The 15,325-nt window shown below is 38.1% G+C and overlaps 2 protein-coding genes across 6 annotated transcripts in view; one reads left to right on the forward strand and one right to left on the reverse strand.

The window, feature by feature from the left end:
* Window positions 1-15,069, reverse strand: part of CDC20B (cell division cycle 20B) — a 53,755-nt gene extending 38,686 nt beyond the window's left edge. For all 3 annotated transcript variants that reach the window (XM_032472249.1, XM_032472244.1, XM_006185931.2), the window contains exons 1-2: window positions 14,839-15,069; window positions 14,498-14,560 (exon numbers count right to left, since the gene is read on the reverse strand). In XM_032472249.1, coding sequence (XP_032328140.1) covers window positions 14,498-14,560; window positions 14,839-14,901 — 126 coding nt within the window. In that variant the 5' untranslated portion in view covers window positions 14,902-15,069. The remainder of the gene's footprint in view (window positions 1-14,497; window positions 14,561-14,838) is intronic.
* Window positions 3,046-8,170, forward strand: GPX8 (glutathione peroxidase 8 (putative)). 3 transcript variants are annotated; one of them, XM_006185930.2, is made up of 3 exons: window positions 3,229-3,473; window positions 4,070-4,331; window positions 7,564-8,170. In XM_006185930.2, the coding sequence occupies exons 1-3, from the start codon at window positions 3,270-3,272 to the stop codon at window positions 7,725-7,727; spliced, it is 630 nt and encodes a 209-aa protein (XP_006185992.1). In that variant the 5' UTR covers window positions 3,229-3,269; the 3' UTR covers window positions 7,728-8,170. The 3 variants fall into 3 exon arrangements, with proteins under 3 accessions (XP_014415771.1, XP_006185992.1, XP_032328144.1); XM_032472253.1 differs by having other exon boundaries at window positions 3,255-3,320; window positions 4,196-4,331; XM_014560285.2 differs by lacking the exon at window positions 4,070-4,331 and having other exon boundaries at window positions 3,046-3,473.
* Window positions 15,070-15,325: the final 256 nt, after the last annotated feature.

Raw genomic sequence — 15,325 nt, forward strand, 5'->3', positions numbered from 1 at the left:
GCAATCTCACCTATCACGTTTCCTAAGTAAACATATTTTTTCTATTACAGAGAAATGGTTTAACATCATTAAAATAATTTTGGTTAGGAAGCTGAAAGTCCTAAACTCTAGTCTTGGCTGTCCCACTTACTTACTAGTTCTGCGATCTTGGGTGAATTATTAACTTCTTCCTATTTCAAAGAATTTTTGCATAATGTCTGTAAAGAGGTTTATACAACACATGATCCCCTTTAATATAAGTATATGAATATTTATTTGTATATTAAATATGCAAAAATAGCTTCCTACAAGCATGTCATTTGTTCATTTATTTATTTATTTATGGGGCCCATGTAGAGTAGAAAGCTCTTACAAACGTAAGTCATTTCTTTAGCACTTGGTTATTTGCTGACTTATAATTGTTTCTGATTGTTCCATGTGTGCTTTGTCTCCAAAATTGATTGCAAGCTAGTGTGAGGCTGTCTCCATCAATTATACTTTATTATATCTTCCACAGTGCCTGAGTTGGTTGATTATCTGAGTCAAACTGCTTGATCCCATTCTTGGCCCAGTAGCTTCCCTCAACCTTAAATTTCAACCTCATCAGTCTCTTCCCCTCCTTTAGGATGCCTTCCTGTATCTTCTGAAAGAGTGCTGGTGGGTTTTTTAGCATATGATCTCCTATGCAGAGAAATTTGCAATGTGGATTTACTTATAATCTGAGGATGGTCTCTAGTATAAACAGAATGTGTAAGCAATGATGACAGATCCCCAGAAAGCTGAGAGATGATGATATCAAAATATATACAGAGAAAGACTCTACCAAGAGAAGAGATTTCTAAGGTCCAAAATCTATCTGTGTTCACCACTGTCTAGGGTGGGAGTTCCCCAAACTGTTGCCTTGCATGTTTGGTTAATGGGCCTATGGATATTCATATATATATATATATATCATGCTTCTAAGCCTTAAGAATCATAAATTAACAAATTGGCTCTGATTTCATCTTTGACAAGAGACTTACCTAAGCTTTCAAAGTCATTTTCATGTAGAGTGAATTTTCTGGGCAAACTACCATGAATCATCAGGTCTGCACAATTGTTTTATTTCTGCTTGTAAAAGCTGGCATGCTGGCTCATACAGCAATTTCTTGCAAGTTCATACAGAATTAATATTGGCCTTCTCAAGTCCATTCAGCTCTGGATAACTCAATGGGAGATTCTTTACATAGAAAACAATGGACTAGAAACTATTATAATGATTTTATCAAAATAATATCACCCTGTCGGGCCCTGCCTGGGGGATGGTCAGTCAACGTCCCTCCCAGAGGTGCCCCTCCATCCCTTCCTTCAAAGCACAGTTATAATGGGATGGGTTTACAGGGTTCAAATTACAGCAGGTTGTATGTATTAACTTTTAAAGCCATTTACTTGGACAGCCTGAGGAGTTAAAGTACCTAGTATAGATACAGAGATACGAAGCACATCTACTAGGGAAGACAAAGGGAAACCAAAGAAGCTTATTGCTCTGCAAGCCAGAAAAAGATTGAAGTCTAAAGTTCCTCAAACATAAATGTTCACTTGAGTCAAGAGGATCTCGTAAAAATGCAGATTCTAATTCAGAAAGGCTGGGGTGGGGCCTGAGATGCTGTTTCCAACAAGCACCCAGGTGACGGCAGTGCTGCAGACAAGGTCCTGACTTGGAGGAGCAAGGCCAGAGAATTTAAATTACATAGCAGTGTTATAAACACAAGGACTTTGACTTTATCGATAACTCAGCAACAGAACACCAAAGCAAAGTCACCACAGTTGAGAAGTAATATAATACATTTTGTGCACATTTTTAGTTACTAGAAATTACATTTACAAGAAAATAGTTTTCTTTTGTATCCTTTCTTGTGTCAGGCCCCAGAATGGGAGTGAAGTGGTTTATGGTCTTTGACAGTTTTATGTGCCAAAGCTGTGGGCGTTGCTCAGCTACCTCTAAACACACACAGCCCAGAAGCTGGGGCCAGAGCAGAGCTGGCAGCCTCCTTAGCACATCCCCTTAAGCTCCAAAGATCTAAAAGTGATGGGGAGGGACTCTCGCAGGCATCTCAGATCATTCTGTGCATTTCCCATCACTTTCTGGAAACTCACAACACCAACAGTCAGGCCCTAGTGGAACAAAGCACCTTCATACAAAACTTGCTATGTGCCTTAAACAGGGCATTTTCCAAGGTGGCTAAAGGAAACGTGGATTTCAGGATACATAGCTCTCAATTTCTTCTCCATACTGACCCCTAAAATTTTCTACAATATTGGACCTCCTGTAGAAGGCAAGAGCCACAGGAAAAATAAAGATTAAAAAATGAAGCAACTAGGTGATACACCAAAGGAGACGTGGGCTTGGTGGGGGGGGGGTGTCTTTTTGTCTTTTGAAAGGAATTATCTTACTTAATTGTTAAATTCCTCTTTTATTATAGAGCTCAGTATTTTTCCTTCTATAGTTTGCAGACCATTGGTGAAACTTGAAATCATTTTCATGGGTCAGAACCAAGCTGTTTTAAAAATGCAATAGCCCAGGGTGCATCACAGTTCAAAGGGGAAGCCTTGTTTCATCAAACTTCTCAGTTATACTGTAAAGTGCATTTCTTACTGTGCATCATAATCAAAAATTTGAAAAACTACTAGACTATAGTTTGCTTTATGATAGAGGGTTTTTTAAAGCCATCAGTTTTTAATCAATTTATTTTTACTATATTCACCTGGCACTGCCTTCGCTAAATGAGGTCAGAGCAAGTAAATTTTTCAGGTATTTCACTGCCCTTTCCACTATAAATTCCGTGAACTCATAGAGCATGCTTAATCCATACATATAACATTAAATTCCTATAGGTCATATATCATATTAATAGGTCAATTTAATCGATACTGAAGTATTCCTGAATTATACACCCAACTCTATCTCTGGCCAATTGCTGGGAGCACTTCACAGCTTTCAAGTTACAAGGGCACCATCTACTGGTGAAATATTTTCTTTGTTACGACGATACTAAAGAGCCACCAAAAATGTCCTGATTTTTCTAGCAAAAACTGCAACGACATCCTATAAATACATTGATATTCTTTACAGCCTTTTACTTAATTTAGGAGTTTCACTCCATTCTCGATCTGAGAAGGGTCCTTCCATTCCTCAGCAGGGAAAGGAGCTAGTCTGTCCTTCCTGTCTTTCCGTTAAGCTGAGCCGGTTTCAGGTTTCAGCTCCTCCTTGAATTCCAGCCTGCTGAGACGTCCCTCTAGAAATCTCCAAAATGGAGCCTCTCACAGCCTACCCTTTGAGATGTTCAGGGCCCAAAGCAAAGGTATTTGCAGTTTTGCTGTCTATGGTTCTATGTACAGTAATGCTATTTCTTCTACAACTAAAATTCCTAAAACCTAAAATCAACAGCTTTTATACCTTCGAAGTGAAAGATGCAAAAGGAAGAACGGTTTCTCTGGAAAAGTTTAGAGGCAAAGTAAGTTGCATCTTCTGACTTTAATTTCTGTTGTTTGTCCATATTCTCTGTTTATTCTCTTAATAGTCAATTTTTCGCTGTTAAATGGTCATGTGATAATTTCATTCTCAAAGTGATGTTATTAGTGTATCACTTTAGCCATCAGAGTTCTCATAGTGTATATACTTCTAATTGATAAACTCTCATTATCTTAACTGTTTGCTTTAAAATGTTTTAAGTGCTGAATTAATAATACATTAAGTTGTTTAGGAAATCGTAATAGTAATATGAGTATGGAGACATTAATGAAAATATTAATTCCATAATCTAATAACATTAAAAAGCGCTCTATCAGTAATCATATTTTATCTTTTTATTTAAAAATATACTTTTGTGAGTACCTGGGGCTTTTTCAATAGTAGTGATTTTTCAGAGTTTTAACTTATGCATCTGGGTTATGATTTTCAATAGAATTGGTTATGTCTAAAAATATGAAATAACCCTCTATCAAAGATTGTATTCCCCCAACATGGTTTAGGATTTTAACTTCTTGCAGAATTTTTTTTAATCTTTTATTTGCTTCACTTTCCGGTTGAATTTTTTTCTTTTTCCGGGAGGTTGCACTAGTTGTAAACGTGGCTAGTGACTGCCAACTCACAGACAGAAATTACTTAGCACTGCAGGAACTACACAAAGAGTTTGGACCATTCCACTTCAGCGTCTTGGCTTTTCCTTGCAATCAGTTTGGAGACTCGGAGCCCCGCCCAAGCAAGGAAGTAGTAACTTTTGCAAGAAATAACTACGGAGTAACATTCCCCATCTTCCACAAGATTAAGATTCTAGGATCGGAAGCAGAACCTGCATTCAGATTTCTTGTTGGTAAATATCCACCTTGCCTTGCTAATGTAATGTTTTTAATTGCTTTTTACTTTTAAAACCAATGTACCAGGACCATACTTTCCTATTTCATTTGAAATGTTTTAGTGGCACAGTTTTATAAAACTATCAAAGAGTTATATTCTCATCCTTTGTAACTTTCTAGAAGTTATACTTCCCTGAAATCAATGTTTCAGCCTCTTGGATGGCAAAATAAATCTACTCCAATGTATTTTATTCCTTATGATCATTTTCCTGAAGAATGTACTTTCAGTGTAGTCATGGCAATTTCTCAAAATATTTCAATCCTCCTCTCATTTAACTAGTTTGTGGGCCAATGTCTTTCTTCTTTATTAAAGCTGTACATCCCTCATGAATATTGATAAGGATTATTAGTTAAACTTATCTTTGTGGTTAATTTTATGTTGCCCTACTTATCTGAGATATTATCCTCACGGGTGAATAACATCTCAGTGTGCCAGGTGGTTTTTGGTAAAATTCAAAACAATATATCTTGATTGTTTTGGAGGAGGATAGTGTTAGGTCATCTCAGTAATTAAGCTAGTTACAGAAATCTATATTTAAAGCTTTTCTGGCATAAAAGTAGTGCAGTATACTGACTAAGATCAAAGCTTTGGCGCCAGTGTACCGGGTTGAAACCCCTGCTCTATTGCTTTTGCTGTGTGGCTTCGGGCACATAACTTAACTTCTCTGTGCCTGTTTCCTCATTTGTAAAATGACATTATCAATAGTACCTTCCCCTTAAGATTGTTTGGAGGGTTAATTGTGTTAATAATAAAAGTAAAGTAGTTACAGGCATTCAGCTTACACTGTGCCAGGCACTATTCTAAAGGACATTCAACTAATGTTCTCTCATCTAACTTAGGCAAATGATATCTTCAGTCCTGTTCTCATTGGAGGTAATTTGAGTTTTGATAAAACCATGACCTCAGCCAGGCAATCAAGCTTTCAATCCAACAAACCAGCTAATGATGTTCTATATTTCATTTAAGTATTAAATCAGAATCTTCCAAAAACAATATATTTAATTTCTAGGGAAAGTCAATATAACGCCTAACATTATGAATAGCAGCTAGAGTGAGGTCTTCATTCCTTTTACTTCCAGGGTTCACTGAGGAGAGAAAAGCCAGAGCACGTGCCCTTGCATTCATTTCTCAATTATAGCAGCCAAATACTTGGGCGCAATAGCTTCTAGGTTCTTCCCCTTTGTCACTAGAAAACCTTCTGAAAGTCCACTACTCTGTAATCAAAAAGGTAACAGTGATATAAGGTTTCACAGAAGTTAGATAAAGCTCCAGAGACAGACTGTGAGATGACTGCCAAGTGAACCTTAGATCTTTTAAAATTGGCCAAAATGGGCAGTAACTGATCATGTGGTCACAAACAGGACTGCTCTGTACCCAGTGAGCAGGTTGTTTACTAAACAAGGCACCTGAGTGGAAAGGCAAGTAGGGGCTGAAACCCAGGCAAGTGCAAGGTTATATGCTGAGACACTGTACCCATCTAGAAGGGTATCTTTTTCTAATTCACCCAAAGATGTTACACTGGCTAGAAAGAGGCTTGCCCTGATGGGCATTATCTTTAAAAACACAATTTCCATTATAGAAAATGGTAATTTTTCAAAATGATTTTAAGAAGGCTTTAATTAATAATACAATGTTCATACCGAGTCATTGATGTTTGAGCTGATCAGCAATACTTTCTAAAACTGCAATAACAAATTTAAATACTTGGCACGGTTTGCAAAGTAAAGCACATGTAAGTAAATATTAGGCTACTTTTAATTTAGTATTTTTAACCTATACTCCTACATTGGTTCTTTCCCAGCATAAAACAAAGTATTCCCACCTTTAAAAACTCTAGGCAATGTGTTCCTTCTACCTACTTCATCACTACTGTTTTTAAAAGAATAGTTAACACATCTTTCCTCCACCTCCCTGTCTGTTTCTTTCTTAGATCACCATATTTGGCCTCTAACTCCACGACTCTCTGAGCCTGGCAGGTCCCGGTACCTATCACTCCCACTCTGGACCCTTCTCTTTCTCCTTTGCAGCTTCCTCTTTTCCACCCACCCTCTACTGATCCTCAGGATTCTGCCACATCCTCTTGGGCTCTTCTAACTCTTCCCTTTCCCTGGGTGAGCTCTCTCTCCTAAACTCCAAAACCTCCTCTGATTGGGTATCCCACATACACCTGAATCCCTTCGTGTACAAAATGGAATTTGTCATCTTCCCCTAAAATCTGCTTGCTTTGCCATGTTCCCTGTTTTAAGAGCAGGAGCTCTGCAGTAAGAAGGTCTAGATCTCAATCTGGGTTCTACCATGCACTAGCCATGTGACCATGAGTCTAGGCCTCCATTTTTCTCGTCTGCAAAATGGGGATAATACCCACCTCACGGTGGGGGATGGGGTGGAAGGGGAGGGTATTGCTCAGTGATAGAGCGTGTGCTTAGCATGCACGAGGTTCTGGGTTCAACCCCCAGTACCTCCATTAAAAATAAATAAATAAATAAACCTATTAACAATAATACCCACGTCACAGGGTTGCTGTGAAGATTAAATGAGAGGATTCATTTAAAGCACCGAGCATACATATTAGTAGTCACATAATAGGCACTTGGTAATTTTTAGTTATAATTATTTATATTTTTCCTCATGTTAGTCAATAATAATGCACATAAATCCTATATGATATAAATAGAAAAAACTTTCTTTTATAAATTAAGATGTATCAAAAGGATGTCTAATTTCTCAAAATAATATTTAGAATTCCTGTTTTCAGCTACGTAACATGTAACAATATCAGAAACATAGATATATTTACTATGAAAAGTAATCCGTACATTCCCATCACCACAGATCTTTAGAACATCATTTTATCCTAAAAAATGTTCAGAAATTGAAAGTTTTGAGCTAGTGACAGGGTAGCTTTTTGGGATTGAGATCAACAAATCTAAAATAAACCATTTTATTTCATTTCATGATTCCAAGTCAGTAGAATCATCAGTAAAGTCAGCAAGTACATAGAAATCTGGTTGCACAAACTTTGAGTTGCCTTGTTTGGGTGTTTTAATTTTTGTTTTGTTTTGTTTTGTTTTTAACATGATGACAATCCTAGAACTTGACTCTAAAGTCATCTATGCAGATAGTGATGGAAATGAAAGTCTTTACAAAGAATAAAATTTTACTCATGAAAATATATTCTGATATTTTAGATTCTTCGAAGAAGGAACCAAAGTGGAATTTTTGGAAGTATCTGGTCAACCCCGAGGGTCAAGTTGTGAAGTCCTGGAGGCCAGAGGAACCCATTGAAGTCATCAGGCCTGAGATAGCAGCTCTGATTAGACAAATGATCATAAAAAAGAAAGAGGATCTATGAAAACGCCATCGAACCATTCTAAGGCAATAGTCAGACTACAGAAATGTCTCCATGAGGGCTTGGTCCCATTTTAAATACTCTGACAAGTAAATGTGGTACTGAAGGAAGATTTTCCCTCTAAGTTATCTTACCACTAAGTGGTAATGAATGTCCCCACAATAGCGATGTTATCCAAAGCAAAAATAAAGAGCAGCCAAAGAATCTAAATGAAATATATTAAATACTTCACCTGACCACATGAAATAATTCAGAATACAGTCATCAGTGTGCTTCAATAGCCTATTATTTGACTTGACATTTTCTAGGACTGTACTGGATAGAAATGGCAACATACTAACAACTCTGAATTTAGGACACTGTGTGAAATTTCTGGAGTAACTAACTGTAAATGACTATTTTTATGTAATAAAAGACAAAATAAAGTTTGCAAAATGTGAAATGTATGTACATAGATTCTAATCCTTATGTATTTTTATCTGATCCATATGTAGGATTTTGTTTTTAAGTACAGGTTCATGGTATGTTTTACTACAATCAGCCAAATAGTCATTTATAAGTGACATTATCATAACATTTGAAAAAGTTTTCATCATCTTCAACGTTTATTTTTTTCCAGAAGCAACTCAAATTCCATAATTAGAATAGTAACAGTTGAGTCAGTCTGTATTTCTGAGTAAAAACCCCAAGTGTAAGAAAAAGGCCAGGAGTATATAATCATACAGCTTGATTCCTTATGAGTTAATTGCAGTTGCCCATCCAGTCAGACTAGATTAGCCATGTGGAAAGAATTCAATGCTGCATCATTCTCATGGCTGAAATAATAGGAATCAACTCCAAACAGTCAAAACTCTTAATGTAAAAAAAGGAGTGACTGCAATTGCATGATTCCTAGAAAAACATCAGCAATCACTAAGCCTTCTGATAGAGTCACAACATAGCCTTTTCCCCCAAAGTCCTGACCTTTTTGTTTTGTCAGCCTTCAAATTACTGCCTAACAAAGCAACATGCCAAGTTGTAAAGGTTAATTATTGCCTCATGAAATATATATTCATTTCATAAAAGAATTAAACAGGAATATTGGGGTGAAAAAAGTCATGTACAATTTGGCTAAGAAGGAAGACCCAGTCTAAGTTACTGTGAACTGGTTCTCCAGTTCCGACCTGATAAAATGAACGTGAAGATTCTTTTTTATGGTGAAGTCAGTAATGCCGCGTCAGTATATAATTCTGCAGAAGTGTTTAAAGTTCTTAGAGACACCAAAAATACTTCTTGGAATACCTTCTGCTTCAAAGTATATGTCCAACCACCCAGCTCTGAATGTAGTTAGTAAGATATCTGGTGGTGGTGGAGGTGTCCCTCCCCTCAGGTCAAGAGGCTCCGCAGGGGCACCTCAAGGATGGCCAGTCAGTGTGTGAGCGAGCCTGCTTCTGCCTCTCACCAGCAGCCTGGCCTTGAGCCAGGCGCTTGACTACTTTTCAGTTTCCTCACCTGTAAACTGGGGAGGAGGGTCAAACTGAACAAAAAGCCACTTTCAACTTGCCAAGGTTTTTCAATTGATCAGAAATCGGTACTAACCTGGATTGTTGTTGAAATGGAATGAGAGAGGGTATAGCTCAGAAGTAGAGCATCTGCTTAGCATGCACGAAGTCCTGGGTTCAATCCCCAGTACCTCTATTAAATATATGAACCAAAATAACCTCTCCCTGAAAAAAGAACTCTGAACAAAGCTTATTTTTTTAAAAAAAGAATTCTAGAAAGAAAAGAAATGGAAGCGACCTAACCATTCTATCTGTCCTTTGCAAAATTGCCCCAAAAGCCTGTAAGCAATTTGAATTCTGGGCCTCTAAGCAAAATTTTGTTTAGGGCAGTCCCTCCAAGTGTTGCTTGCAGAACACTCTCACCATATACCCCCACTTACGACTTCCCTGAGTTCATAGCACTACTGTGGGGCTGCCGGGTGTTTATGTGCTCACACCAGAGCATGAACAGAAGTGTACCTGCCAGCACTGCAGAGGCTACATAGACGCCCCACTGCCAGGCAGATGGTAATGGAGCCGCACTGGGGAACGACCAGGACTGTCCTGGTGAACGCACTTCCCAGGTCCATCCTGCCACAAATCACTAGGTCTCTCCAAAGCCACATAAAGTGGCTTTTTCACTTACATATCTCCAACCTTGGTTGCCTTATTCAACCTATAATCTCTCATCTAGTTAGTGCTTGATTCTCTCCTCTTGCCCCCCTGAATACTCAGGGAAGGCTGGTGGGGATTGGAAAATGTGCCGTATAAATGTCCATCCAGGGTTCTGTAACCACCAGGCCACGTGCGGTCAAAGGGAGTAGAGCAATCTGCCGACATGCTGCTGCCTGTGACTCAGATGTCTCATGCGAATACCGCCAGGCAGACACACAGAGGAAAAGCTGCCTCTTTCTTGAATTGAGCATAATATCTTCTCTATCTCAAGCATCAGAAAGTCTGGGACATAGACTGTTATGGGCTGCCTGGACTGAGAAGTGTAACAGAAAAATGCAGGCACCACACAAAAGAGTACTCAGCGCTTGTCCTCTTGACAAAAGGGACAAAATCAAATGCTTTTAATTATGGTTAATAATTCATTGACTTCAAGTTTGTTTCGGTTTATTTTATTTGGGAAGTGAGACGAGGACTTCATACTAACTCCTGATCAACACTTCATGGCAGATGTAACAACAGAGAGTGTTGGAGACTGGAATAAATATGAATTTGCCTGAAATATTCCCTAAACATTGTGCTTCATTTTTTGAAAATGCTAATTATAATGTACCTATAGTATGTATAGGTACATATAATTCTTATAATGTACATTATATTTACATATGTACATATAAAATTCTTACTAATTATAGTATATATAACATATACACAGTGGTGGCTGGTAAATGTTTAACAACCAGCTCTCTGGAGGAGAAGTCCCAATTTGCAGCTTTTGCAATTTCCATGGTGTGAATGCTCCCACATGGCCAATTTTAATGTACTAATAGTTTAATAGCTGGCTTGCAAAATTTGAAAATTTAACAATCGGTTCCCACAAACCAGGACGAGCTGGCTCCAGCACAACAAAGTTTTTAAAATCAGACTAGATCAGGGCATCATAAGACTCTCCAAAGAGAAAAATCTAAAGCAAAAACATATATACTCTTTATTTTTATTATATACTATTTTGACAGGTTATACATAAATGTGGAAGTATATGCAGTTACTGAATTATGAAAAGCTGCTAACATTATAACTATATAATCACACTAGACCCTAACAACCTAACTGAATTGCCTGCAGGTAATCTCAAGTAGGAAAACACTCCAGTAAAAAAGAAGAAAAAGAAATGTAGACAAAGTCCAAGAAGGAAAAAACAAATACTATTTCTCTATATTTATTTTCTTTAAACATAATGCCTGTGTTTCAAGACTGCCTGTTGCAAGCGAAAAGTCTTGAGTGACCCCTGTACAAAATTATGTTCAGTCCAGATACTGTGCTCCTTTGAAAGAAAAATGTCATGTTTGGATGGAGCTAATATGGAGATGTTCTGTGTGTGTTGATCCCTCAACTTGACTTCATCTTCCACAGGGAATAAAATCCTAACAACTGTCACACCTGGAAACTGACACATCACCCTTCTGCCCACCCTTCTCTCCCTCTTCCCGCTGAACAGTTGAGGCAACATCTGGCAGAGGGAAGCATTCTCATAGCGGGGCAGGGGGAGTGTGGCGGAGGGATGGATGCGAGTAAAAAGCAGTGAGGAATTAGGATGCCTTCCAGAAGGTATGGTGGGAAGCTACATACCCAGCACGAGCGAGAAAACACAGTGGCTGCCCCGAGAGAAAACACCTGAGAGAAAATAGGTCCAACCAGCATGGCCTCTGTCCTCTTTTCTCGACCCCCTTCCCTCTCCTCTTCCTTTGACATTCCGAGTGTGGACCCCTCTCTCTCCCTCTCCTCCTATGGAAATGTTTTCTTTTTTAATTTATACATGCATTCACCTCCTTACCCACTGGTCTCCTTATTCATCTTTACTGCATTCCATCCTTTCCTTTCTCATCATCTCAATAATAGCAACTGAAACATGTATTCTGTCTATTGAATATAAATGTTGGTGTTTTATGTCTCACTCTTTAGTTTAAAAAATTAAAACACATGGGACAAGCCTTCTAAATCTAGTAGGTTTTATTTTTATCAACAGGTCAGTCACTTTCTATAGAAAATAACAGGTTGAAATTTAACCTTTAAAAAAAAAACAAGATGAAAAGAATATTTACATGGAAGGGATACTTAAACACAAAGATGCTGGAAATGGAATATTAGACAACAATAAAAAGAGGATGAGATTTGAAAGTAGCAAAATGCATAAGAATCAAATTACAGGTACTTATTTAACCTATGGTTCTAGAAATGTTTAAATAAGGTAAGAATTAAAATTATTTTACCAACAACTTACAATCCAATGCAGTATAGAATGTGATATATTTCTCATCTCACTTGGGGTGTAAATAATTGACCAGCCCACCAAAGTCAGTTCCATGAACTTGCTACAAATGTCTATACAACTACACTGTATGTCTGTGCCCCAGGACAACCTGACACTACTCCATGGGTCAAAATGGCCTTCAAGGGAACAAGAAAAATATTTTAAATTATATTATATAGCCAGTTCTTTCCAATTCATGAGCTAAATCTCATGCTGTTTTCCAAATACTGTATGGGTCTGTGATTTTACAGAAAATGAAGTGAAGAATTGAGGCAAATTTTCCAAATAATTCAATCCCAGTCCCACAGCCCTCCAAAATCCCCAATTTTCTTGATAGTCAAGTGAAAATATTTTAATTGACTGACTCATCTGGAAAGTTACCTCAATTCTCCCTTCAACTGTACACACATATGGTACTTGAGACCTACTCTCATGTCATATTAAGAAACTGAGCACCCAAAAAGAATACTAAAGACTTAGTTGAAAATCTGGGGAAATATATTAGGCTTTCCATTCCAAACTGTCCTTATATTCTAAGCTTTATATTTAAAATAAGTGTCTAATTTCACAAATACTTTAATACTTTCCACAAGTATTAGAGACTCTAGAATATTACCAAAAATGTTTTAAATAATTAGTTGGAGTAGTTTCTTCACCATTATAAAGCTGTCCATTGTATTATAACTGAATAGCAATAATAAGGATTACGATAAAGCATGTCCTGGTTCATGGCAAAAAGCACACCCACACACACATATTACTTACAGATTTAATTACACTCTGATGTTCATTGTATATGCAATAAGATAGCAGTTGCATGTTAGCTGATGCCATTCACGTATTCAACCAGCTAACAATACACTGCCAACCCATCACACACAGATAACCAATGCACTTCGTTAACAAGAAGAATTTATCCAGAAGCAAGTGGCAGGGTAGTTGTGGCTGCTGAATTGATCCAAAGCAGCCAGCTAACAATACACTGCCTACCTGATTCAGGTCACTGCTGCTTTTCATGGCCCATGAAGTCACTAAGGCTAAATTTATAGCATGAAATACAGTGGCAGAACTTTCATCTTAACAGTCACATTAAAGAAAACTTATAGATAAAACCTATTCCTCCAAAAATATTATAAGAAATAAAACCAGTATTTTCTTTAATCTAGTCAAAAACTGAGAAAGAAAAAATTTCAAAATACTTACGCTTAGGTTTTCCAAATTAAAGACTTGGATATGAAAATATGTTATTGCAATACAAATGAATTAACAAAGCTATACTTAACTATAGCTTTTCCAATTACTTCTGTTTACAGACCAAAAGACCAGTTGTTTGTATTAGGTAGTAAAATATCTAGGAGTCATGATAATACATCAGCTGGGCATAAGACAAATCTTCAGCTATGTTTGGGGAAAACAAATACTAAAGCATTTAGGGCAATTAAGGACTTAAATGACATTTGTTTTCTCCTGCTATAAAAGATATTAGTCCTTGAATTCTGAAAGTGCATTCTGAAAGTTATGTGTTCAATTTGTCGTGTCACCACTTAAAGAAAAATTTAAAGGAGATCTAGAAAAACCTGTAAAACTGGTGATGGGTTTGAAACTAGAATCTATGGGTAAAAACTAAAGGAATGTGAACTATTTAGCCTAGAGAGAAGCAAGGTGAATCATGATAATGAGGAATCCAAAGCATATAAGAGATATTTATGTGTAAAAAGTAAGATAAAAATCTTTGGATTTGTTTTATTTTCACACTGATTAGAAGAGAAGCTAAAGGCCTTTAGGTTTCAAGGAGAAAAAATACTACATTGGATCAACTTTTAAATTACTAACCTAAGGGCTGTGGATTACGTGACTTCTCTTCTTGACCACAAGATGGCACCATTTCCATTTCCTTGGGGGCAAGTTAATGAACGCAACAGAGAGGAGTGCAACTAGCAACTGTTAAAATGAAATTGTAACAGCCAGCTAGCGATGCACTGCCTATCTGACACATCCTATCTGATTCATCCTTTGTTGTTCAGGCAAAAACTAGAAAGTACCACTCATATACAAACCATTACCATTATTTGTCAGTCTGGAATCTTCAGTTTGTTACAAACATGTTTTAATATATAATTAGACTCTATAGTTAGTGATAATATGAGATTTTTAAATTTTTCATATTTTCAGACCAATTCATACTTCCAGCAAATATCTTGTGTAGCAAGAATTAGTTTGTTCAATGTCATATTTGAGAGAGAGAACTAGAGAGAGCACTGGACACTCACCTTGGGAGAACCTTGGCTTCTCTTCTGCTTCACGTCTTTGGCGAGCACCCGCATGACATTCTCCTTTGAAAATATGGACAATATATTGAGAGAGAAGCTGTTTAGGAAAATCATTGTTAGGTTCGGAATGTTTCTAGATCCTCAGCTTGTCAAACTACATTCACTTTTTAAAAAGCAACCAGGCACCTCCAGAATATAACTAAATTACACAACAGGATAATTAAGATCAGGATTGAGAGTTTTGGATTACCTTTTGGTCCTAAACATGTATTACAAAAGGTGCCTTCTACAAGAAGCCCCTTTAGGGAGTTGAGTCGAGGAAACAAAAGGGCGTTACTCACCCACAGCATCTCTTCTTCGGTCCGGACCCTCCTCCGGGCGGTGCGCTCCAGTTTCCACTCCATCTCTGGGAGGTTTTTGCCCTACCTGGAGTGTAGCTTCTCCTCGACGGCTTTTGGTTTTTCCTCCAAGTCTAAGCCAGTCTTGACGCTTAATCTTCAAACCTCTGGAGTCTCGTCTCCCAGGACGATCATATTTCACCTCTAACCTTCATTTCCCCCGACTCGTCCCAAGGCTCCTAGAGAGCGTTCCCCAGGGTACTGTTTAAAAAGCCAGCAGGGCGGCAGCCAGAGCGGGAATCCCCCTCTCCGGCTTCTCATTGGCCGGCGCTGCGTTGACGTCAGAGCCCGGGAGGGATTCCCCCAGGGCGCCCGGCGGTCCCCTCTCGCTCCCCACTGGCGGTCCTGCCCCGCAGCCTCCTGCTCTGCGGGCGGAGGCGCGCGCTGCAGCGCCAAGCTTTGCCGCGAGCTGTGGCGGGCCTGAGCTGGG

The sequence above is a fragment of the Camelus ferus genome, chromosome 3, assembly GCF_009834535.1.
Source record: "Camelus ferus isolate YT-003-E chromosome 3, BCGSAC_Cfer_1.0, whole genome shotgun sequence".
Taxonomy (NCBI): Eukaryota; Metazoa; Chordata; class Mammalia; order Artiodactyla; family Camelidae; genus Camelus; species Camelus ferus.